This window comes from Haemorhous mexicanus, chromosome 22 (assembly GCF_027477595.1).
Source record: "Haemorhous mexicanus isolate bHaeMex1 chromosome 22, bHaeMex1.pri, whole genome shotgun sequence".
Classification (NCBI taxonomy): domain Eukaryota; kingdom Metazoa; phylum Chordata; class Aves; order Passeriformes; family Fringillidae; genus Haemorhous; species Haemorhous mexicanus.
The window spans coordinates 6,982,962-7,009,059 of NC_082362.1; the positions used below are offsets into that span (position 1 = coordinate 6,982,962).

At 52.2% G+C, this 26,098-nt stretch overlaps 1 protein-coding gene across 4 annotated transcripts in view; it reads right to left on the minus strand.

Annotated features, from left to right (window-relative positions):
• SMG6 (SMG6 nonsense mediated mRNA decay factor) overlaps positions 1-26,098 on the minus strand; it is a 106,303-nt gene that overhangs the window by 21,017 nt on the left and 59,188 nt on the right. For all 4 annotated transcript variants that reach the window (XM_059865842.1, XM_059865839.1, XM_059865838.1 and 1 more), the window contains one exon: positions 24,926-25,127. In XM_059865842.1, coding sequence (XP_059721825.1) covers positions 24,926-25,127 — 202 coding nt within the window. The remainder of the gene's footprint in view (positions 1-24,925; positions 25,128-26,098) is intronic.

A 26,098-nucleotide genomic window follows, 5' to 3' on the forward strand; every position in this document is an offset into this window, starting at 1 on the left:
TTTCCCCCCACTGATAAAACAGGCAGAAGGCAAAAGCTTCCCTGAGCACTGCGGAGAGCATAGGACTCCACACCACAGCACCACATGTCCTCCAGAAGATTTAAGGGGAGGGAAGGGCTTGCTCTGCGAGCTGTGAGCTCTGTGCCTGAGGGGACACCTGCACCTGGTGCTGGTGACACCACCAGAAACCAGCCCGGCTCTCGCTTTGGGTCAGAGCAGCGCCCGGAGCCGGCGGGGCCGCGCCTCTGCCCCCGGGCCGGCCCCGCCGCTCCGCACGCCGCTCTCCCGCAGCTCCCAAAATCGCTGTCACACCCTCCGCCGCCTTCAATCAACTTTTACAACTTGTTAATTTTACACAGCGTCCTAAAGAGCAAACAACTGGGAGGCAGGAATGCAGATTCCTTCAGCTAGTCCAAAGAGCCTCCGGCAGCCCAGCCAGCTGGCCAGGGGAGCCCTGCTCAGCCGCGGGGACCTGCCACATCCCGGGGGGACACGGACATGGCCTGGAGGGCGCTGCCCCATGCCCTCTGGCAATGCCCCCCTGCTGCCGGAGGTGTGTGCGGGGATCCCGGCAGCTTCTCCCTCGGCAAAACCCGCGACTCCACAAGGAAACAGGAGGCAGCAGCTCTGGAGAAGTGATTGCTCAGAGGAGAGGCTGCCATTGCCGGCTCTGCATTCCTGTGAGCGAGGGGGAGACACCAGCACATCCTGACAGCTGGATTCAGAAGGGGAAAAGGACATGAGAAGTTTGAGTCATAGCATGGAGAGATCCCATCCCAGATTGGGAGATGGGAACGGGATAGGACAGGGACTCAGAGCCAAGCTCCAGCACGATCCAGAGTGGGGATAACACTGTTTTTGCCACATCATTTTAAACATGTCTTAGCTGAAGTAGCTGAACGATGCTGAGACCAAGTGAGCCCCAAACAATCTAAACCATGCAGTGACTGCCCTGCCCAGCTGAAACGTTTGCACTGACCCTGCAAAACATCCAGGCAGGCCATGGCTCAGTGCCTCCCTGTGCCCTGGGCTGCCTCCTCCCATCTCTGGGGAGCCAGCTTGGAGGAGGAGCACAAAGGAAAGCGCCTGCCTCCTTCGGTCTCATCCCTTCTGTGTTTTAATCTCACAGGCTTGCACAGAAGCTGGGCTGGGTTCAACCCTGGACTCATCACAGCCCAACTCCCCTGGGCTTGTTCCCCACCCAAGGAGCCCCCTGCTCTGCCCAGCCCCAAACACAGCTTGGAGGGGTTTGGTTCCTGGGTAGGGAGGTCCAAGGTGTCCATCCCAGCTGGGCAGAGGCACTCACAGCTGGGTGTAACCCTGGTTTAGGCAGCTGAGAGCTGCCTCCAGGCACAGGTCTCTCAGAGAAACTTTTAACTTCAACTAACCCCACAAGCAGGCTCGGGGGACGTGGTTCCCACGTGCCTGCAATGCTGTGTGTGACCTGAGAGAGCAACTCTGGCTGCAGCAGGGACCAAACCAAGGCACCTCTGGCTTGGATGGATCTCACTGCTGGATCCTGTGCACCAACCAGAGAGCACAGCTGGGGAAAGGATCTGCCATCATCCATGCCAGATGCTCCATCACAGAGAGGAGCATGAGAAAACACCCAAGGAAGACAGAGAAGTCCAGAAGAACCATTCCAGTTGCTCTTCCCCGTGGCCACAGCTGGAGAACCACTCTCCAAAGAGAGAATGTGGCCATGTCTTATCCCAAACTCTCTCCCAGCATGCTGAGCCTCACTCAGGCACAGCTCCAGCCTCTGCACTGGGGCACACAGTCTCAGACGAGTCATCACAGCAGATGTGCTCTGGCCTGGCAAACGCCTCTGTCTTTCCAGCTTTAAAGGCCACACAGCTCAGCCAGGACTGGCCTTAAAAGCTGGAAAGCAGCATGGAAAGGGAGCCAGCTGCCCACCATCCCCAGGGCTTGCTGGGCTCGCCTCATCCAATGCAGTGATGCAGAGAATACACATGGGTGACATAAAGGTGCAAAGTGATGGATCTGAGCTGAGTCACCCAGTTTTTGGGGTCAGAGACCAGAGCCCTGAGTAGCCTGCACAGATTACTGCCAAGGTTCTGGTACCTGTCACTGCTGGCAGCTGCAGGACATCAGGGTGACACTCAGTGACATGGGGGAAGCTGTGAGCAGCTCTGGGGCCTGAAGCCAAAATACCTCTGAGGGTCCTGCAGGAACCTTTAGTTAATTTTGTGGAAGAGTCACACCAAAGCCAAAGCAGATGTTCCAGATGAAAAACCAGATCCATCTAAAGTTCCTGTACCCAGGATGACCTAGAGAGCTGACACAGCCCAGCCCAGGACCAACTCCTTCCCTGGAGCTACACAGTCTGGAGAGGAAAGTTCCTGCTGGATTCCAAACCAAGCTTTTGGCTTTCACTGATGCTTGGAAAGACTTGCCCTAATGTCTTACTCACCTGTTAAATGTGCTAAAGAACTTCATTGTCAGATCCAGGGAGCAGCAGCATTTGCAGCACGGAGCAGTTGGCTCCAGGCTGCATCTGACACCTCCTAGGCAGGAGGTGGCTCTTCAGCTTGTTGAATTTTACCCCCACCAGAGCAGTCCCAGAGAAGATGATGGGATACAGGAAGCTTCCAGTGAGTAATGGGGATGCTTCATCTGTTTTGTGAGTGTCTGATTCTCCTCGTGGCCTCAGGCATTGGTGCCAATAGCTCAGCAGAGGCTGTGGGCTCCTCCACAGAGCAAAATGGTGCCTCCAGTAAGACACTGCAGGAATTTTTGCAGGAATTTTCACTGGAGAAAGAATTTGCTTCCACCCACCATGACCACATGTGCTGATCCCCACAGCAGTGACATATCCAGGGCATTTCTGCTCTTCAAGGTGAAGCCTTGAGCACAGGACCACACATTTAAATTGTCTGTCATGTGAACGAGGGGCTGAAAAATCACAGCTGGGAAAGAGGCAGAGGACTCCTGGAGAAACAGTGACTCACACACAAGGACTCCCTGTAACAGCCACCTCAGTGCCTTCCTGTCTCCCAGCCCAGCTCCAGCACATCCCCAAACTTCCCAAGGAAAGAAAGAGAAAAAGTCAGGCCACAAGTAAAGCCAAGTCCAAAGGAGCCCGCTCTGCTCCTCCCTTACAAATCCTACTGGAACACAAACCAGGGAAGACAAATCCCTGAAATCCTGCCCCTAACCCACGGTCCCAGGCTGGGGAAGGAGGAAGGCAAGCTCCTTATCCTCAGCAAAGCCAACATGGCACCACTGACAGCTTTCACAGGGCATGGGCTGCTCTCCCTGCCGCAGGAGCCTCCAGTCTTTTCCTTTTCGGGGACTGGGGGAATTTATTTCCTCTGCCATTTCGGAGGATGCCTGCCTTGCCAGAGATTGTTTTGCAGAGTTCAGACAGATAAGAAAGTGGTTAGCAGGCTCTTTGGTGGAGGAAGGGAGGATTGCTTAGTAAGGGAAAGGCGACTGCTCTGCTCTCAGCAGCCGCAGTCTGCCCTTCCTCTGAGGCCACCACTCCAGAGGACGCTGGCGTTGGGGACAAGGCAGGGCCACCCCCACACCTCTCCACCCAGGGTTTTTTTGGGTACATCTGCTTGTGGGGCCACACTGGTGACCAGAGACCGTGTTGCTGTGCCAGGACTGGGATCTGTCTCTGCTGGAATTTGGGAAATGTGGCTGATGAATGTTCAATCCAACATCTCGATTGCAAATCTCAGGGCGCTCTTGCGACAGTGCCCTGAGACAGAGCCCTTTCTGCAGGACATGTGGAGGGGAAAAAAAAGGGCAGGAGCCCAGTCCAGGCTGCCCCATGCTGTGGGGACACTGCTGTGGTTATCTGGCACCCTCCCTGTTCCGGAATGTGTCTCTGGAGCAGCTGCAGGAGGGAGCTGGCCCTGCTGGGGGCTCACAAGGAGGAAACCCTGAAGATTCACCAGCAGCACAAACTCTTTCCCAAGGATTGCCCACGGAGACAATGAGAAACTGCCCCAGGATTTCACCCACTGAGTAACTCAGAGATTCCTGTCCCACAGGACAAGGCACCAGTGTCACAGAGTGCTGTGACAGTGGGAAGTTGGGTGGTGGAAGGAAAAGCACAGGAACGGGGAAGCAGGGCTGGCAATCTACAGTATAAAAATAGCATAAAGGTGCAAACCAGAACTCACCCTGACAGCCCCCACCTGCCCAGCCTGCACCATCCACCTTCTGCCCTTCCTGTGTCACCTCTGCTAAAGGCAGAGAGGCAAGAGCTGGAATATTCTGCCTGGTCCTGGCAGAGCTGGCTGGGAAGCCATTTCTGTGAGTTTACACAGCTTATACGTTCTCCATGCAGTTCCTGGCTGCCTTCCATTGCAGATGAGAGTTTTATGTCGAATTTTAAGTTTGACCACAAATATTTAAACTTCCTTGGACCACAAATGCTGTATCTTCTTTGTGGTTTAGTTGGCACCAAATGAGTATTTACAGATCCCTATATGTCTGTCTGTCATTTAAATATCTCACGGAGGTGCCAAAGGCTTCCAAAGCAGAGGGGCTCCTCCAGCAGACCCCTGATTTCCCCCTCTCTACCCTTCCTTACCCAGCACAGGCGAGGGAGAGGTGCAAGCACTGGCCAAGCCCTTGCAGAGGGCACAGCTGCTCTGGCCTGAGCATTTCATACTTGCACTCTATTAAGTTTTCTTTCCAGAGAATGTCATCTGAGATCCCACCGTAACTTCCACAGTTCCCTGCCCTGGTGGATACTTGAACTGGGATGAAAGCATTTGGAATTTTCTCCTCTTCTTTTAGGAAACTGAGTCTACAGGAGACTGTTTTAATGAGAACCACTAAAACCTCCTAAAGCAGCAAAGCTCCCACCTGGCCACTGCTCACAGCCTCCCCAGAGGGTTTTCACTTCCTCAAACACCAGCAATTCTCAGCGGGTGATAATCCCAACCTGCTGAACTGGGACCCCTCTCTAGCTAAACTGGTCAGAGTGGTTAGTGCCAGTGGCACAACGGTATTGAATTCAGGCAGGGCTGTTTGGCCAGGAAAATGCAGCCAAAGAAATACCACAAAAGATCCCTCCTAAGCCTTCAGTGCCAAAGGAATTTGGTGTTGCTCTTACGTGGAGCTGGATGTGGAGCAGAGAGCTGAGGGTCCTTGAGCTGACACCCAGCAACAGCCCAAAATCCGAGTTAAAGTGCATGCCTGGCTTGAGTCAAGGTGTGTTTTTCATTTCCTTCAGACTTTTCAGTCTAGGACACAAACTGGATGCTCATCCCACCAGTTTTAGGGGAACTTTAGAACACAGAGACGCTGCTCCTGCAACGCTGCTTTTCCCATCCTAGGGATCCACAGCACCGGCCAGCTGTGGCAGCACTCGGGGAGCTCTCCCACAACTCCCACCACCCCCTGGAGGACACAAAACAACAGTGTGCCCAGGGCAAAAGCTCCAGTGATGGCTGCCCACATCAGAGGAAACAGATACCTGAGTCAGAGCCATGGGATGAGAAACCTCTGCTCCACAAACCAGAAGCCAGACGGAGAAACGTCAATGCCGAGCTGCCCCGGTGCTGCTCGCACGCCTCACCAGCCCTGGATGCTGCTGGGAAGCTCAGGGCACTCTGCCTCTCCTCAGCTTTGGAAGGAGAAGGAGAAGCAGCTTTGCTTTGAACTAACAAAGCCCTGGTGAAAGGGCAGCTCACGGGGCTGCCATGTGCAGGGAGGAGCTCCTCCAACTGCCGGCTGCGCCGCCGGGGCCAGCGTTGAATTCCCTTGAAAACAGAGGGTGGGGATACAGCAGGCAGTGGAATAACACCAGAAAAATGCCACCACAGCTTGGCTGGCTGGGCCACCACAGCCCCAGAGATATTACCAACACTGGCATTTCCCCCCTGCTGCAAGAACCGCGCTGGCAGCACGCTCCGGGCTCGGGGCAGGGCGGGAAGCAGCTCACACCATTTCCAGCAGCCACTTCGGGGAGGGACAAATGCTCTGTTTTGCTTTACAGTGAAATGCTGCCACTTAGGGGACTCCCGATGACGTTCTTGTGCCTGAGAGCCCATGTCCTCTTCCAGGAGGGGCTGCTCCAAGCAGGACATGCTCCCTTAGCCTAGCAGAGAGGTGATTTTCAGCACTGGCCGTGAGCTCTGGCCCATGCAGATCCTGCTCTGCTTTAAGGAAGCAGCAAGCACAGCTCTGCTACTTATACCCAATACTCAGCTTTTCTGGCAAATGATTAATGGCCTGAGTCTTGCAGTTGCTCGCTTCCAGCTGGGCCAAGAACTGCAAACACACCTAGGGAAGGGAAGGAGGGATTGGAACGTTGGCTCGGTGGGGAAAGGAAAGCTATTCGCTGTGTCTTTGTTTTCGGGAGAGCTCCTCCTCTCGGGAGTGGGATGCTGAGTGCAGAGCAGGGCCCCTGCCCCGAAACGGAGGAGCTGAAGTAGAACAATAGGGTGGGGACTCTGGATGGGCCCTGACAAGTGGGGTGGGCTGGAGCAGGGGCACCAATCCATACTTTTGACTTCATTCACACTTACAGCTGCATTAGAGACATTTCCTGAAAGCACAGTAGGAAGAGAGGGGTATTCACTCACTCCACCCTCCATCTAACACCGTCCTCGCGATCCAGCCGTGCACCCAGAGCCAATTCTGTCCTCTGGCAGAGCTGCAGGCCAGACATTACAAGTGCTGGTGTGAGCAGCACAGGTCCCCACCCGATGAGCAGCGAGCAGACTTGGAGCACAAAGGAGGGGTGCAGCAGCCAGCAAAAAATAAAAAAAAAATCAACGCAGGGAAACGCAGAGCATTGTCCAAGGTGGAGAAGAAGGTGTCAAAAAGTGGGATCTGAGTGTTTGGCTTCAGCACAAGGATGGTGCAGCCCCTTGGTGACATCAGACAAAAGGAGGCAGGTTGTCCTGTAAAGGGGGGCAGTGACAGCCACGCTGCACAGGGGGCTTGGGGCAGGAGCTGAGCCACAGGGGCTAGAACACGGCCGTGTCCCCAGCACGTCATCTCCTGGCCGTGCCACGAGCTGCAGCAGGAGCAGGGGACAAGCCCTGTGCCAGGAGCTGCAGCAGGAGCAGGGGATGAGCCCTGTGCCAGGAGCTGCAGCAGGAGCAGGGGATGAGCCCTGTGCCTGACTCACCCGGCTCGGGAGCCTGCGCGGCCCCAGCGCATCGGCAGCCTGCATGTGCAGCCTGAAAAACAACTTTTTTTTCCCCTCTTTTCTAAAAAACAAAAAGCCAGACGCCCTCTTGCAGATCTGGAGTTACTCAGGCTGACTCACAGCAAGGCTCTCCTGGCTCTGCTGGCAGTGCCTGAGTGTACCTGGAGTGGGCTGAGCAGGCTGTGCTGGTGGTACCCACAGTGTCACACACCTGGAGCTGTGGCACTTCCCTGACTGCTGTGACAACAGCCTGCTGCAGCCAAGCTAATTATTTTCAGCTTCAAACTTCAACCATTTTTGGTGAATCCCAGAATGAAAAACAAAAAAAAAACCCAAATAAATGAAGACTATAATTTATTTTTTTTTTTTGTAAATGGGAAAAGTATTTCTTTCATTCTCCCATAATACGAATCCAGCAAACAGGAAAAACATGAACCCAAACCAAAGCTCAGACATCACATCTGGGGAGAGACCAAGCATGGAAAATTTTAATCCAAAGGTTAATGTTTGGGAAGCTCCGAGTGTGTGAAAAGAGGGGTTAGATGGGTGCTGCTCCACGGCTCGAACAGTTATTGCCGCCAAGTGGCGGCTCTCAAACGGTGCCTGCCTGCCCCAGCCCAGGCACTCGGGGTCAGGAGCTAAAACAGAAAACAACTGAAATCACTGGAAGCAAACAAACACTCAGATCAGATGCTGGAAAAGCCAAGCGAGGAAGGAGCCAGCAGCAAGAAATGCAACTCGAGCCCTGTGACTGGGAACAGCCTCCTGACTCGCCCTGGGTGAATTGCACCAAACCACATGCTGCTGGTGGCCCTTGTGACCCTCTCCAGCTCCCCCACCCCTCCTGTACCACCTCCAAGGTCACTCGACAGCCCTGTGACACTCTTGTCCCAACTGTCACCTCCATCTCCTTTGCTCACTACTCTGCAGGGTGACACTCAAGTGGTTGTCACACCTTGGGGCTTTTTCCACCCCACACTTTTCTCACCAGAACCATCATTTCCTGCCCAAGGACAGAGCACCCAACTCTTCCCCTTCCCCCTTCACCCCAACCCAGCAGAAACACCTCCCTGTACCTGCTCAGAGCAGCATCTCTGCGTCTCTCCCGCTCACTCCACCCCTGCACCCTGAGCTGCTGGGCTCCTGCATCCCCAATCCTGCAGAAGCTCTGCCCTCTGAGCATCTCATGCCCCCATTTTCCCCACATCCTGCCTCCAAAATGCCTTTGTCTTCATCTTCTGCATTAGATTATGCCCTTTCCAGACTGCTCCTTCCAGACACTAGAAATCTCTCATCCCCAAAGCTCCAACAGAATAGCATCCTAATTGCCTTTGTTAGGGCTGGGGCCATGCCTGTAAAACTGCCACGCCGGGTCGGCACTAACAATAGCTTAAAAGCTCCAGGAGTTCAGCGTGGAGCCCTCCCACACTAAAGCAAACACAAAGACAAGGGACCATATGTGTGCAGAGGCAGCAGTGTCAGGTGGGTCGGGCCCAGTCCCCGGGGCTCCCCGGGGGTGGGAAGGGAAGGCACGGCCCGGCAGGCGTGAGAGCATCCGGCAGAGCCACGCTGCCCCCCCAGCTGGCCAGGAGCCTTCCTGGGATCAGCCAGGGCACAGCTGCTCCCCGGGGCAGCAGGCAGGCTCCAAGGAGTGTAGCAGGCCCAGGACCTGCAATGCCTCCATGGTGTTCAGCAGTCTAAGATAGGAAATGCCCAGTCATGATGAGTGGACCTTAGAAGCCCTTTTTTCTGCCTTCAGACCCTTGCTTCTCTCTCTGTAAGACTATAGGTCACATTCCCCTCGACCCTACTATTGGACAATTCCTAAAACCTCTGTACCCTATAAAAACCCCAACTTTTGCCCAGCTTGGCAGAAGAGCTGTCCCCTGAGAACCTTCACAGAAGATTCAACAAAGACACTCCTGTGGAACCTCACACAGCATTCTCCTCTCTGTCCCTGCGTGTGCCTAAGGCACCTAGCAAGCACAGAGCTGAAATCACAAAATGAGCTGATAATCACTAGGAGCTGATATCACCTAAGCTTGCTAAGGTGGCCAGTGGCTGGGGACCTCGGACAGGCTGTGCTGAGCAGGACTGCACCATCTGGATCCTGCTGCAGCCTGCTGGGGACACCCTGAAACCTGGCCGAGGTCACATTAAAGGAGCTGCAGCACCCATGGGCTGGGCTCTGCACTTGCCAGAAGGGCTGGGCTGATTCTCTCCCAACTCCTGCCCAGGCAGCTGCTCCCTGGAGCCACGGGAAGGTTTGATAATTGAGACAGAAAATGACTGTGATCTGCTGCAGAGCAATGAGTGACACCTCCCAAAGAGCTGGGGTGTCATACACTGCTGCCCCCAAGGTGGTGGTGCTGACCAGAGAAGCAAAAGGATGGATGATGGAGTTCAGCTCCTAATATTCTAATTTTGAGGCTGCTCAAGGTGTCAGGCTACTAGGGAACACACAGACAGTGGCCAGAGAGGAGGAGAATGGGACCTGTCATCTGTTAGCAGAGAATCACTGCAAAGAAGATGGGAAAAACATAAACTAGTGGATAAAAATTGAAATGGTTCTTTAACAAACCACTGGGTAAGGTAAACCCAGCTTAGGACCAGTGCCTTGCTTGGCTGAGCCCAAAATCCAGGCATCTCTTGCTCCCTGACCATGCTCTGCAGGTAGAAACCTAAATCTGCTGAAAACTAACTTCAGAAACATGGAGATAAAAATGAAAAGGAAACCAAAGTGAGGCTGAGGGAAAACACCAGGAACCACTGTAGACACTGAATGTCTCTCTAAGCTTAGCCCAGAAAAAAGGCTCTAAAAGCACATGCAAAGCACCTCTGCCTGGGCAGGGGAAGGGAACGGAGATGCCAAGGGAAGAGCCCGAGGAGCAGCTGAAGGGGAATTGTGGCAGAGCTCACCTGCAAAGGCAGGGGAAGTGTGTGATAGAAACGTGAGCAGACCAGGCTGGCAAAGCCTTGGCTCAGGAGTGGGCTCCCTCAGGGTCTGTGCTGATGGAAGCATGTGCTAGCACGCTCACAGGAGCCCCAGCAGAGGCCAGGCAGGCGTGCTCCAGCTGCCCGTGGACCATCACTCCTCATCCCTCCAGCCAAGGGGGAAAATGTAATCAGAGCAATTTCTATTAGCAAGAATATAAAGACTTGGAAGCTCTGGGCTGTCTCTTGACAACTAATTAATTACCAGGTAGCATCCTACTGAAGCTGCCAACACAGCACACACAAGTTCCAGCATGATTGAGGGAGAGGGATGAACTTTACAATAAACTCTAGAATTTTACTTCATCTCCCGCCACCATCTGAGATCCTGGGGGAACAGGAAGGGGTGGCAAGAGGCAAAGTCTGAAGCCATCTGGGATCATCATTAACTCCTTCACTCGTGGCCTCTGAAACAAAAGTGCCAATTTTGTTGTGAGCAGCAGCTCCCAGCCAGATGAGCTCCTCGGATACTCCATTTTTAACTGCTCTTTGCCAGTTTCTGCCATTCCCAGAAGGAGGACACAAAGGGACAAAGGCTATTTGGGCTGCAGAGGCTGTCAGGGAGAGCAGTGGAAGCTGCTACCCATTGTGATGTCCTTTGTCAGGACATCTCACACAAAAAAAAAAAAAAAAAAAAAAGTAACAACTAGCTGGAATTGAAGACCAGGATGTGTGACCTGTCAGGGAGCTGGGATTGGGCAGCCAGGACCAAGAATCTCAGAATGGTTTGGGTTGGAAGGGACCTTAAAGTTCCAACCCCTCTGCAACTGAATACTCCCATGATTCATTTTAAACCTCATGGCAGCACTGTGAGGTCTGAGCTAGGAGACAACACATGAAATCTGAGCATATTTAGGGGCAGTCATCCCAACATAACATTTCTCAGGGCTCTAGAGCCACAGGGAAAAAGATAGGAGAGGCTGTTCAGTGTGGCACAAATGGCCTGAACCACCCAGTTTTGTCTGCACCCTGAGTGGTATCACATTGACCATCAGCAGCACCTTGATCAGCACAGGGGACAGTGCTATGTTTGAGGACTGCTTTGAGGAGCTTTTTTACACGTGTCAACTCTCCCACCACTTGAGACAATCCAGGCAGCTTTTGGGAGCAGAAGCCTCCATCTCCCTGCTCCAGGCCACAGCTCTACTGGTGGCCACAGATTTCAGCACAGCCACAGGTCATCTTGCTCAGGTGCAAATGTTCTGGGCTAAGCCAAAACATTTCTTTTCTTTCTTAGATTTATTTGATTTAAGTCCAAAAACTGAGATGACATCAAAGAGCCCATTGAGCAGATCCCCTCCAGAAACACAAGGGGACTTTACCTCGTTAGCACAAACACAGTTCCCCTGCAGACTTCCTGGGAACAGCTGAAGCAGCAGCAGACTTCAAAAACCAGCCTGCACATCACAGGGCTTGGGGAGGAGCTCAGTTCTGGCTCAGGATTGTTGTCAACCCTTTCAAAGCCCACGCAGGATCACACACCAAAATTGTCACAGCCCTGGGGGGAACAACTTTCTCTTTGTCCCCAGGATATGGGCTGTAAAGGCAATGGCAGGGCAGGAGCTGTCACAAGGAGCAGTCAGGGAGGGCATGAAGCCTGATGTGAAGGAGAGAAAGAGAAGACTTAGAGGATGGATTTACCCCTGCTGGGACTGGTCAGTGACTGTTTCCCATGAGCTAACAAGAGGAATGAGTGTCCCTTCAGGATTTCAAACCCATGCCAAGAGCTCATCTTTCTCTGAGGGGTGGCAACTGCCAGCAGTTCTGTCCCTGCTGCAGCCCCCAGCTCAGATCTGCTGCTGACTGGGGTCTGAGGTCACTTCCAGAGGGACACAGGAGACCTGCAGGAGCCCAGGATAAGCCATGGCATGGAGTGACAATCAGGAGATATGCTGCTTCCTGGAAGAGTTGGAACTGATGTGCAAATAATGGCAGAAAAATGCAGGGCAAGGGAGGGTTAGAGAGAGATTAGTCTGGGGCACACTCTGGGAGATACACAATGTTAAGTATGAGGGCAAAGGAAATGAAAACTGGAAACTCAAACATAGTCAAGAATCCAATCCCAGCCTGGGCAGGAAGTTTACACTCTGCTTCTAAATATACATGTTTTTAAATCAACAAGCTTTCTTGTTCCTCAGCTCTACTGTACATCCACTCGGGAGAACGAACCGGATGGAGGCACTGCCAAGCTCTCCTGGCGAGGTGTCCTGAGCACAAGGGACAAGGCAGGGGTGACACACATCCCTGCCATGCCCCAGCAGGGAAGCAAAGGCTTCCCTGCTCCTGAAGATGCTCTGGGAGAGCAGAATTCCCAGCTCCAAGCTTGCTGCTCAGCTCAAATGCCTTGCAGGCAGACTCTCCTGGGCTCTCCGAGTGCCTGTGGACCTTGAGGAGAAGGATCCTGTGAGCAGGGCTCAGCTGTGGTGCCTCCTTCCTCCCTGCTCTCTTCTCTGGCCATTGCATTCATGCTCAGCAGCCGGATAGTCACATATTTTTTTTAATTTGATATAATTATCTCCTAGAAATTACTGTACACAGCCTCTTGGGATCTAAAGCAATTAAGTGAAGATAAATTTCTTTCATGGAGCAAGCTGTCAAAGGATGAAGCAATTTCATTCCCCATTTGAAGTGGAAGCTTTGGGTCATGCATGGTTTATTTGAAACAATGCCATCACCTAAAGCTGCTGATCTTATCTGTCTCTCTCTGTCTCTCCATTTCAAACTGCTGAAGATGTGCAGCGTGGCACTGCCTGAAGTGATGACATCTGGCACCAGGCCAGCTGCAGAAACAAGCTGCTCCTCCCCGAGCCCGAGTGCAAGAGGCCAAACATTCCTATTAAAAAGGGGGAAACCGAGGTGAAATCTGGGAAGAGCTGAAAAGTGGGAATCCTGCCCGAGGGAACAAGCTCCAGGAGGAGCGAGGTGCCAGCAGAAAGGGGTGGCACTGCCCAAGACAGGATGGGGCATCTCTGAGGGGTAGTGCTGCCAGGTTTCCTCTTCCTCACCAGGCTGCCCTGGAGCCATGTAAATCAGGCTTCCAGGATTTCATCACGAGGAGGAACAGCCCATGCCCTTCAGTCTGTATGAGGAGAGACATGGCAGGGTGGAAATTATACCCATTAGCACACGCGTGCTAAGTCTCTCAGAATTTCCAGCAAATTCTCTCCTGTCCTCACACTTCACTGTGCCAAGATGTTTCATTTTGCACACAAAAAAAACCCACATAAGAAATGAACTCATTTAAATAAACCATTCTCCAAAGTGGTGGATTTTATCCTGGAAAGGGGAGGATGTTGTGGAGCAAAGTGTGGCTGTGGTGAGGGCTTTGCTATCTCCACAGGGTCAGAGATTCCAGAGATTCCCAGGAAGAAAGGCATGCTTAGCAGGTATTCCATACTTCCCAAATGAGGAGACCTGGAGGATCTCTCCCTCCCCACATCAGGACAGTCACCAACTCAAGTCCCAGGGAAACTGGTGAGGATGCTGATGTCTAAATGGAAATTTTATTTATGAGTGTGAAAACGGGCAAGAGCTGAGCAAATTCAGCTCCCACGGCCTGGACTGACGAGAGCATTTCATCCACGAGGCTTCAGCAAAGCTCAGATCACTGCTGATTAAATCTTTACTCATTAAAACTAAAAAAAGTTACTGGTACTAGAGGGAGCTAATAATAAAAACTGGCAAGGGGTGCAAGTTCCAGAAGCATCTGGGTGACTTAAGAGCGCAAAAATGATCTTCAGGAGTGACCTCAGCACCAGACATGTGGCACGTCACCTCAGCTGGGAGGTCACTGTGTGAGCTCCAGAAATGCACAGCAGCAGGCACGTCCCTGACACACCCTGGGGAGCTGCTCCAGAGACACTTTTCCATGGGAATCACACATGGAAGAGGTATCAGGTGAAGTGACACAGCTCTGGAAGGATGCAGCAAACATCCTTCAATCACACATGGAACAGGTACCAGGTGAAGTGACACAGCTCTGGAAGGATTAGCAAACATCCTTCAATCACACATGGAACAGGTACCAGGTGAAGTGACACAGCTCTGGAAGGATGCAGCAAACATCCTTCAATCACACATGGAACAGGTACCAGGTGAAGTGACACAGCTCTGGAAGGATGCAGCAAACTCCTTTTTTTTCTGTGCATGGATATAAATCTCCTTCCTTCCCTAATAATGGCTGCTGTAATAAACATCACATCGTTTATGCTTAAGATAAATACGGAACCAGAATGTAAATCTGTTCTGCTGTTCACAGAGCAGGCAGGCAGTAACTCCTCAGAAAACACATTTGTCTTCATACTGAGAGCTTGTGTTTATATGTGCATCTACCTAGTCCAAGTACAATGCAGTTTTGGGAAAGTTTAAAAAAATAAATCAATGAAATGACTACAAATAAGAACCATAGTTGTCACTATTCATAATATATAAACAGATAGACAAATATTTGTTACATATGGTGGAGAAAATGCTTTATGTAAAATGCTGGTATGTAAAATGTTAAGGCAAATTTTGTTAATTTAAATAAATTATGGGTTTTGCCTTATGTTTAAGGAAATATATGCAAATATGTTATGGGGAAAAATGCGATTAAATTATCTGCTAGATTAAATATCCAGCATTTTTCATGTCCCACCACAGACACAGCCAGGCCAGCAGCAGTCCCCTGCTCATGTGGGGTCTGTGTTTGGGAAGAATTTTAATGCTTCCCAATGAACCTTCCCTTAGTACCCCCCTGTCTTCCTAAGGGACACGGGTGGCCTGGGGCTGAGGCACTGGCCTGAAATCCTGGGTATCAGGGGTTTGTTCTCATCCTGCAGCCAAGGCTTCCTGTGGGACCAGCTTGGTCCCTCAGCCCTGTGTACCTCTGTTGCCAATCCCTAACAAGGAAATTGCTTTTCCTTCTGTCACAACGTGTTGTGGAGATACATTCATTAATGCCTGGGAAGTGCTTTGACTTCAATGACTTTGAGAAAAAAAAAATCAATAAATAAGATTATGGTGGTATCTTCTTCAATCAGGGTTTGGGATGTGACAACAGGAGGGCACTGAGGGTGACAGCTCTGTCCTGCCATGGGAGCTGGGCTCTCCAACCTCGCCCAGCCCAGCGCTGCCAAAGGGATTTGGCATCCACAAAAACAACACAAGGCTCAGCTGGGAGCAGAAACGTGGGGAGCAGACTCCAAGCTCAATGACAGAGGTCACCTTCCGTCTCCCATAGAGACAGAGTAGATCCCCATCTGTTATTTGGGCTGACCACTCCCTGCATTCCACCCCGTCCACTTCTTTGGCAAGCTCTGCAGGACGTGGATCTTTCTTATTCAGGATAACAATGAGGAGTTATTAATTGGGTCTTTTTTGGGGTTTCCTGAGGTCCTTCCCATAGCTGCCTTGGTGGATACCACAGCCGTCCTCACCTCCAGATGGGATTTAAGCATTTCAGTTGGGCAGAGACAAAACAGTGCCATGAAGGAGGGTCCCTCTAAAGCTGAGCCTCGGGCAGAGGCCAAGAGTCAGGTTAAGGACTGAGTTTAGTACCAGAAAGAAGAGTCTGAGCAATGACAGCGCATCCAGCTGGCAAAGCTGAGGCAAAGATGCAACCCTGAGTCCCAGGGACCTCCCGTGATCCAAAGAACCACAAGAACACCTGAGCAGCACAGAGATTGTCTCAGGCCACGCTTCATGCCCAGGGACAGCTCAGCCAGCCCGAGCAGCCTTTCCATTTCCTCAGAGTTTCTCTGGGTAGCAATAAGAGATGGCTCATTGGGAGGGGATCCAGCATTAATGGTGTTTTAATGAGGCCTTTCAATACACTTATAGACTAATCAGCAAATTCCACTGGAGGAGGTCTGGGCTCCAATATGTCATTCCAAGTACACTAAAGCTGTGGCAATACCTCTGCACGGCCAGAGCTGTGCTCTCTCTGGGCCTGATGTCCTGCCAAGAGGTGGCAGGGTTTGTGCTATCTGGGTGCTGGGGCAGCAGAAACAAGGAAATTTCCCACTGCAAAATCCCAAGGGAAGAGAAGGGTGCACACAGTGTGCTCCAAGGAGGTGCTGCACGTGGTCTGCCTCTCCTTTCCTAAGGTCACTCCACTATTCCCAACTCCAGGAACACACGGTCAGTGAGTTTCTTGAATAGGACATTTCCCGTTTCCCAAGAATCTGTGCTGAACCCCTGGAAGCAGTTTTTAGGACAAAAGGACTAAACACAAGTAAGTTTCCCACCTCACTACACAAACCTGGCCTGACCATGACACAAGTGAGGACGTTGGACAATGAGCATCATCTGATCCGCATGGAAATATCAAACCCCAGGCATGGGACGAGGCTGATTTATCCTGTCAGTCTCTGCCTCAAGGAGCTGATGATCCCATCTCACTTCCAGAAAACACTTTAAAAGAGCCTTCAGCTGACACCAGAGCCAAGCTGTGCAGGGCTGGCTGAGCACCCGACACGTGCTGGGGCACGTGCACAGCTCACACCCTGATTCACTTGGAGCTCACGCTGTGGTTGAAGCGCCCTGTCCAAGATGAGCCTGGAGGAGAGGCAGAGGAGCATCCAAGGCTGGGGAGGAAGGCATGGAAACATCACAAGCCACTTGAGAAAACTCCCCACGCAGCGTGGTAGCGCTCCTTCCCTCCCCATGCCAGGAAAGAGGCATTTCAGGGACAGGGAAGGTTGTTTCCACCAGCTGCTGGTTCTTCCCTCCCTGCTCCCCCCCGCAGGAGACAGGGCTGCCTGGAAGGCAGCACCCTGTGCTTCCCTGCAAGCTGTGCCCAGACCACAAAGCCACTCTGCCTCTCACTGACACAGGGGTGAAGAGAACACGTGTAACTGGATCTTAACACGTTGGCAGGTGGTTCCTCACCTCGCAGTGCGACTGCAGTTCCCACACACAGCCCTCAGCCCGGGCAAAGCAGCAGGACCCCAGCTCTGCACGGGGGGGCTGCTGTTAGATTTTCTCCTCCTCGCCCCCCTGCCTGCCCAGGGCTATGGAAGGACCTGTTCACACCTGGCTGTGGCAAAGGGGCTGCAGGGCTTTGAACTGCTGCTGCCTCCAGCGCTGTTTCACAGCCCGGTGCCACGGCCGTGCGTCAGCAGCCCCGAGCTCTCGGCATGGCCGGGCCAGAGGATGTGAAAAGCTCCTATGCCCCAGAGACTGCAGTGCACAGGATACGGCCTGGATTAAAATCTGGTCAGCAGAGGTCTTAAAATGTCAGCGTAAACAGGAGGGCAGTGCTGGCGGGGCCACAGGGAAGCTTGCTTGGGCTTATGCTGCTTAACAATAGGTTCAGTGACCTGGACAAAGAAAACCTCTCCTGATAAAGCCAGCAGATTAGACACTGACTCAAACCTTCCTGAGGTCTCAAGAGAGCAGCTCAGTAACAGGCAAAAACTTGGGATTGCTCAGTCACTTACTTAGGAACAAACCCCATGCTATTTAGCACAGTTGTGCCTGCAGGAAGGAGCAAAGGCTGCAGGACACTGGGAGTGTCCATGGGTATAGAGGACAGTGGGACAGCGCAGTGTCACCTCCTCCTGAGGAGCAACACGTGGAGCCTGGACAGTCACAGCTCAAACACACCAGGAGAGCAGCTCAGGGGATCCAAACCATGCCCCAGACTGTCCTGCCTTTCACTCCATCTATTCAGCTTATAAAAAACAGGATGGGAACTGGGGGGACTTGGGACACGTTTACATATCAGAGCTAGAGCAGCAACCCACAACTTCCCAACCTACAGCAAAAGTAAATTATTGGAAACTGAGACAAAGCAAATTTAGCTGGGAAATAATGCGTGTTTTTAACAGTGACTGAAACTGGGCCTGGTGACAATTTGCTGAGGATCCTGAAGGGTTCTCAGCCTTCCAGAATCAAGGGTTTGGGCCTTCTACAAGACCTGCTGTTGGAAATTTCCTTGTGGTTTCATGAGGCAGAAAAAACCAGTGGAGATGGCCACAGCTTCCCCAGCTGGCCAGCATCCGGGGCTCTCCCGGGCTGGATTCCCCATTCCCAGAACTGACACACACCACCCTGGGCTCCTCTTTGAAGAGGGGGTTTCTGACCTGTGCATTCTTCCCAGAAGTTCCCTGATGTTCAAAGCACCTTGCTGACAGACAGGCAGGTGTGCCTGTGACAGTGACCACCTCCCCAAACCCAGAGTGGGGGCGGAGGGGAGGAGGTGGCCCCCCAAACACAGCCCTGGGCAAAGCACGGGGGAGGGCTCCCAGCCCAGCTGTGACATTTCCTTTCACCTATACCTGTACAGCTGTTTCCTACAGGGCTGCAGCCTCGAGTGAGATGTGTGAGGCTTCTGTAGGTGCTTGGGAACAAGATGGAACAGAAACGCTTCACACCTGGCCCCAAAATTACAGCACGCTGGCAGGTGGCCAACATCAACTGGCAGAGTACCAGTTGCAATGGACATCAATTAAGCAGCCTGTCATCCTCAGACTGCAGGCTTTGCTTTTTGCGATCTGCATCGCTCCTTAAGCCTTCAGCAGCACCAGCACTGGAGTTTTCCAGATGGGATCATTTCCCGCAGATTCCACTCGCTAGATTTATTGCAGTTTTTTTTTTTTTTTCCTCTTTTTAACCCACCCCCCCTTCAAGAGGCTGAACTGTTATTCCACATTGCAGATTTCTCCAGTGCTGGATTCAGCGTTCTTGTGCCGTGCTAGTGCTTGTTTGCCATCGGTTCACTTCACCTTTAGCTGCAGAAACTCAATTTTAAGAATATCCTCAGAGCTCTCTTGGCTTAAAAAGTGATTAAAAACTGAGGCCAAACAATAACTGAACAGGATTCCTTTCTGGAAGATGCCCTGCACAGCCCTAGGAGATGTTGCAGCAGTCACTGGACAGGACTTGTGCCTGTTGCTACAATGCTGCATTTAAAACAGCACAACAGACACCAGCCCTGTCTCCTCTGCCACCCAGACCAGGGGACAGGGACTGAGCTTGGCACCTCCCACTGTGCTAAAGGCACCTGGCAAAGGTAGAGAGAGGCTCCCACAGTGCCCACATAGCCCCTGGCACTCGTGGCTCAAGGTGATGCCAAGGACAGCTGAGGAGTTCAAAGCAGGTGATGTTCCCCCCACTACCTTCATGGTGGCATAAAACCCAGCCTCTCCTCCATCACCCCATGACATCATCTTCCAACATGGCCCATAATTTAGTTTAATTGCCTTTTACAATCCAAAGGCACCACATGAAAGGGAAGGTCGAGGCTGGGATGGAGTTCAGATACTGGTCAGAAAATGTAAACACCTCTAACTCTGCTGCCTCGGGGCTGCCAGCTCCCGCCAAGTCCCCGCTCCCAGCAGGGCTGCCCGAGGCAGGGATCTTTCACTGCTTGTTTGGAAACCAAGGCAGGCAGGAATGGAAGGAGTTTTTCAAGGATGACTCCTCATTGGACTCTCCTCCTTGGGGCTCCCATCTCTGCTCACAGTTTCCCTTTTCCTCTCTGGACCAAACTCCAAGCTGGAAGCTCTCGCTCTCATGGGCTGAGAGCATTTGCCTGCCAGCTGGAGGGAGATGCTCCAAGGCTATGGAATGGGAATATGGAAAGGATGCTGAGAAAACAAGTTACATTTGCTCACTGGGGTTTTCTCTCTGCTTACAAAGAGTTTTTGCTCTCAGAGCCCTGGTCTTGCTACCATTTCTCTGATGCCTTGCAAAAAGTCCTCCCAAAATCACTATAGTGTGGCCACTCCAAGGTGGATTTAATCCCTGGCATTCCAGGAGTCATTAGGTCTCAGAAAAGACAAAAAGCCTGGTGTTTAGAGGCATGACAGAGCCCAGTCACTCCAACAGCTACTCCTCCTGGGCTTTTAAACCTGAGGCTCCCTTTCCAAGAAGCATCAGACATGACTACACGCTGCCAAGAGATCTCTGAAAGTCTTAGGAAGACTGAAATACCATAAATAAGTGAAGTGAATAACAAGACAGGACTAATTTTAGCCCAAGCCTAAATAATAATTAGCTCCTAAACAGCTAATCCAAAGGCTACTGCCCAATCTTGAGCATGTTGGGGCAACTAGAGAGAAGGTCACATATGAACTACCCACCTGGGCTGGACAGCGCAGAGGAAGGAGATTTGGGATTTCTAAGGAGAATTAAGCTTGGGATTTAGGCTATCTGCACTGACAGGTGAGTGAAACAAGGAACAGCACCAAGTGTGGGAAGCTCACTGGCCACCCCAGAGCAGGAGGAGCCACGCAATACCCAGCTTGTAGGTCTGGCAGTAAAATATTGCTAATTAATTTTCAGAGCCTCGCGTTTTAGGGCTTTCATTTGCCTGGTGAGGTGAGACAGGGTTGAGACCAGTTGAGTGGTGAGTATCTGAGACAGTCCACTCCACACATGAGCATGCACATGAGGGAAAGGAAAAAAAGTGCTTTTCTGTTTGAGAGGAGGGAACCACGGTGACTGGCCCTATAAGCACATGTATTAATCATGCACCGTCTGGTTTTAATCCACACACTGCTGATCCTGCGTCTCACTGTATTGTTATCAGGGGAAGGAGTATTTCTCCTCAATCTTATTCACCAGCCAAAAGCCTGAAAATGCAAAAAACACATTTGTGAAGTGCCTTCCCAAGGACCCTGGGCCCCGGACCTGGTGAGCTGGGGCTGCTGCCTTTTTATTGGCGTTTAAAAACCTTTTATTAACGTGTGTCAGGGCTGGGGGAGGAGAGACAGGCTCAGGTTTCAGGACCCCCCATGCAGAGAGGTTTATTGTGGGAAGGGACATTAACACTTTCTCCTCCACAGCTGCCCATGGCTGGGGCATGTGGCAGAGGGTGTGCTGCAGGCACAGGCCTGGGGGATGCACACGCTGAGCCCGTGAAGAGCTTGCAGGGATGCGGGCAATCCCTGCCTGCAGAGAGGAGAACCTCCCTGCTCTGTACCACATCAGGGATATCTGCAGCCCTCTTCCAGCTTTGCCACGAGCTCCATGGGGTCACTGCAGAGCAGGATGCTCCCGAGACAACAGCATCCAGTGAGAGCTGAGGAATCCAGGACATGGCCCAGGTTCCCAGGGCTGCACCCACGCACCCTCACCAGGACTCTCTTTAACCTCAACACGACCCAAGTGTTTTCCATTACCAGCACCACGACTCCACAGTTGCCACCTTCCCCCTTCCCGACCTTAACTCAGCCATGCTGCTGCTCCCTGCTCCTGCCTGGGGTCTGAGAGCTGGGTGAGGGAGGTCCTGGCAGTGTCTCCTTGGGCTGCAGAGGCTGCAGACACAGCTGACAGCTCAGGCACCAGGCTGCATAGTTTGCTGCTGACTGGTACGGTCGGTGGTGTTCCATCACACAAGCTGCAGTGGAGATGTGCCCAACACACACACCCAGGAAAACAACTCTGAGTTCTGCTCACCCCAGAGCCAGCTTTTGTTGGTTACAGCTCCAATGACAGTGCAAGAGATGATGGGAAGCTCTAAGTGTCCCACTGGCTCCAGCAGGAATTCGAACGCGCGGCTCCATGGCAGCGAACGGAGTCAGAACGTTTTCACTCAAAATAAGAGCCAGGCCAAATGCTCAAAAACTTACTGAGAAACTCTGGCTGAATTCTGCACTCCATCTGCTAAATGGGACGTGGAGAACAAAAAGGAGTGGGAAGCACAGTGTTTGTCCTATGCAGCTTACAAAACAACCACTCTCTTGGTAGAGCAAGGAGCCCAACACCATTTTAAGCCCAATTCCTTCTGGTCCTGCCTTTCAACAGATTCTTTTCCTCTGAAATATTACAAATTAATTAAGAAGCTAGAGGGTAAAAAAATGGGGTAAGGATTTGGAGCATCAGCAAGCAAGGTGAGATATCCTTGTAGTAAAAGTCAACTGCCTCTTCCTAGCCATGCAAGTGGCAGAAAAAGGACCCAGAGTCACTCTGGCACACCAGAACCCACAAGACATTCACATTGTGCCATAGAAAGAGCAGTACATTCTCATTGCCTCTCCAGCAAAGAATCTGGGCTGAAAACTGGGCCAAGACTGAGAACACAACAGAAAGAAATTTGGTGCAAAAAATAACTCCTGCTAAAAAGCAATGAAAAATCAGTATGGGAAAAAAAATCAGTGCCAGAGAGAGTTGCTCTGCTGCCATTGCCTGCTGGAGGCTCAGGGACACAGATCCCAAAATGCCACCATGCTCAGCACAGACCTTCCACTGCAAACAGCCCAGAGATGCCTCCCACAGGCTCAGGATGGTTTGGGTTGGAATGGATCTTAAAGACCATTTAGTTCCAACCCCTTGCCATGGACAGGGACACATTCTACTAATTGGAGCAGGCTGCTCCAAGCCCTGTCCAACCTGACCTTGAACTGATGAACTGCCAAGGAGTTGGATTCACCTGGGCTCTGCATGGGAGGGCAAGGAGCAGATGGTGGAGTGGAGATGGCACACAAGTTTAAGTTGGGTTGGGGGATTCTTTGCTAGAAAGTGCCTTTTTGTATCTTGCTCACAGTCACTCCCATGTGGGTTTGTGCCTCTCAGTCCTGGCTGGCTCTGCAGTGCCTTCTGCAACACCCCACTCCTGCAAGCCCAACAATTCCTTCATTAATGCTGCTGAGGGATAACATTTGTGGAACAGGGCAGTCACTTGACTGTATTGACGCAGCTGCCACTGCAGTCTCTTTCTAGAGCATTTCCAAATGGCAGAAAATGGGCTAAATTCATCCAAAGAGGTCACTTTGCCTTCTATTCCAAGGTGTTTACCTCAGCCCAAGCTGTACCTGAGAGTCACCCTGCTTCCTTTTAAAATTTCCAAGGCTGTAGAGCTCCTCAAGACTCACTAAGGAGGCTGCTCTCAAGTGCTGAACTACCCAAAGGTATGAAACCTTTCCTGAAGTTTCTTAATTTATTTTGCTACAATTTCTGTAGCCTGTTCCTTCCTGTGCTTTTCAGCATGGAGCTGGAGGACACCTGGTTATCCTCTCTGCCTTTTCCCTGAATTTCCTTGAGACTAAAAAGCCTCAGTTCATCCAGGCCCTTCTTGGAAATCAGGCTTTTGAGCTCTCTTTGCTAACTCACTGTCCTCCCCTTCATCCTCTCAGGTGTCCTCTGCCCAGTGAGCATGCACACCTGCTGTTTTACCTGTCTGACCATTAATAAAAACACTGGTCAGAAAGAAATAAAGGGTACAGACATAGCCAGGCCTGGCTGTTTCCCTCTGGGATCAGTTCTGCTTTTTCAGCAGAACTGAGATAACACCATGCCTGATATTCCAGAGTTCCTGGGTGGCTGATACTGAGCTGTGAGGGCACCAACTCCCACCTGTGGAGTTGTGCAGTTTCTTTATAAAGCACCAGAACCAAAGGGAGCTGGGACAGGGAGAACTCAGCTGGGTAGCTCAGGTGTAGCTACAGGACAAAGCCACAAAGATGAGTGCAAGTGCCTGGCAGGGCAGGTAGATGGCACTCCAAATAAACTGGTGTGTGGTTAGAGGAGGCAGAGTTCAGGGAATACTGACCCCCTCCCACAAGTTACAGGGCACCAGAGCTGCTCAGCCACCTCACCTGCCTGCTGGGGGCTCTGGTTTGTGGCTGCTGTAAAAAGAATCTCTGTATAGGGACCCTTGGATTGTCCCCAGCAGAGCCCCCCTGAGGCCACCACACACACTGGGCAAACCTTAGGGCAGCAATGGCAACTGCACACTTCTTATTTTAACCCTGTCAAATAGAGCCTTGAAAATTCATGCTTCCACAGACACTTCCTGGACTAAGCTGCTTCCCCTAACTGAGAGGGCTCCTGGTTTTACTGGAAGCCTGTGCTGCAGGCAGTGCTGTGAGCACAGGTTGGGGCAGACAGAGAAGTGAAACAGAAATTTGCACCTTCGGGTCCTTCTGTGAGAAAGGTCCTGAATTTCTCACTGTCATTTCAGGACAATTCATGAAGAAGAAGTGGCACAGGGAAAGGCACCTTGCCATTGTCACACGCAGGCTCTCCACAGAAACCTGCTCTGCATCCCCACTTCTCCTCCTGGAGCATCAACTCCTCAGGGAGGGGACACTGCAGCTTCCCAGATGAGCCACGTTTTTGGAGCTGCAGCTCTGCCTCCAAGCAGGAAACTCTTGAGAGCCACTCTCATCCTGCCGTGCCTCCAAGGGCGTGCAAAACAAATGCCATTGTGCCTCCTCCATCCCCCAGCAGGCTCACACACATTCTCCAAGTGCAGCCCCCAGATCCCTCCTGGCCAGGTGGTGGCAGAGAGCAGACCCAAAACCCCACATCAACAAGGGAACTGATTTCATTATTCTAAAAACAAACAGCCAAAGGAAAGTTCAGCCTAGAATGGGCTCCTAGAGCAAAGAAAGGAAAATAGAGAGCGGGCAGTGGGGAATGCTTCATATTCCTAAAAGCCTTTTGTACGTTAACACATGGTGTCTGCTTCTCTCTAGTCACCTATTTATCACTCTCCTCTTTAGAGAAGGAAAAAAGTCCTGGCTGCCTTCCTAAGGCAGAGTTTTGTGGCCGGGGGGAGGGGGAGGGTGCTTTAAGCATGATGCAAACCATTTGGAGTGCACCGAGAGCTCTGCCAACACAAGCTGCACTATTTAAACAAGTGAGGAAATGATCGTATATACAACATGCCAGCGAGCACACACACACCAGAGGAAGTCGAGAGGGGTTTTCATGACACAGAGCTGGATGTCAGCGGCTGAAAGGTCGATATTTTCCCTTAACACCCTTCTCAATGACTTAATCGTGTTCCGTTTGCACAGAAAACTTCCCAAGAATAAAAGTCTGGAGGAATCGAGGGGGGATGTTTGGCCTACTGCTGACCTTGTCCGAGGTCCTCTCCACGTAGCAGGGCTCCTGGGGGGCGACCAGCAGGGGAACGAAGCCCGAGAGCAGCCGATCCTCTTCCAGGCTAAGCAGGGCAAGGTCGTCATCTGGGTCCTTGTACAAGGGCACCTCCGACTGATTCACTGTGGTCAGTATGTTACAGAAGTCAGCCAGCGTCGCCCACACATCTACTGAGACCCTGGGAGAACGAGGAGAGACGTGAGCAATTCAGGGCTGGAATGCGTTGGGAGTTGCCTGCAATGCTGCAGCGAATACCAGAGAGGTGAGGCGAGGCGAGCCCGGCACCGCTGCCGCTGCTGCCCTGCCCCGCGGGACGGCCCCGGCGCAGCTGTGCTGGCACCGACCCCGCCGGGGACCAGGGACTGTGACCCTCACCCTGGCCATCGTCCCCCTGCATGGGGACAGCTCCCGGGATGTCCCCTTCCCACCGCTCTGCCCACCTCTGCCCGCGGGGAGCGGCTGCCCCGTGCGGAGCCCGGCCCGTTCCAGATGATGTTACTCAATTTTAAAGCCTGCTGGAAGGACAGAGTGAACACCCGCCTTGCTGTCGGGCCTGAAGGGGCTCTTGGAGGGCTCCAATCCACCCTGGGGGGCTCCAACCCAGCCTGGAGCATCCTCTCCTTCACACAGCTCTTATCTGCTGTGACCACGTGCTGCAGCCACAGAGATTTTCACAGCTAAACCCCAGCCACGGGGGTTAAAGCCGTGTTTTGCTTCTGGCCATGGGTTTCAACTCTCCCAAGTGACCTGCAAAGCTGCCTCTGCCATGTCTCACATTCTCAGAGTGGCAGTGATGTCCGAGGTGCAAACATCCATCACACATCCCCACAGCTGAGCACAACCCAGAGAAGGCCCAGCACTCCAGTGAGATCCAGTGTGGAGAAAGAAAGGAAACAAGCAATAAGCATGGGGCTACTACAGCTGACCAGCCTGCCTCGCACTGCATTTCCCCTTCCTGTTTCTACAAACACTCAGATTGGGGTTTTTTCAAGACGTAAACTGGGATTAAAGTAGGAAATAGAGGAAACTGGGGCTGATGTGCTTCTGGTAGGCTGCTCCTGCAGTGCACACCTCTGGAGAAAAGCAGAGGGAATCCAGCATCCCCGGGGGTGCAGCAGTGACCGGTGCGGGCCGAGGCAGCCCAGGGCT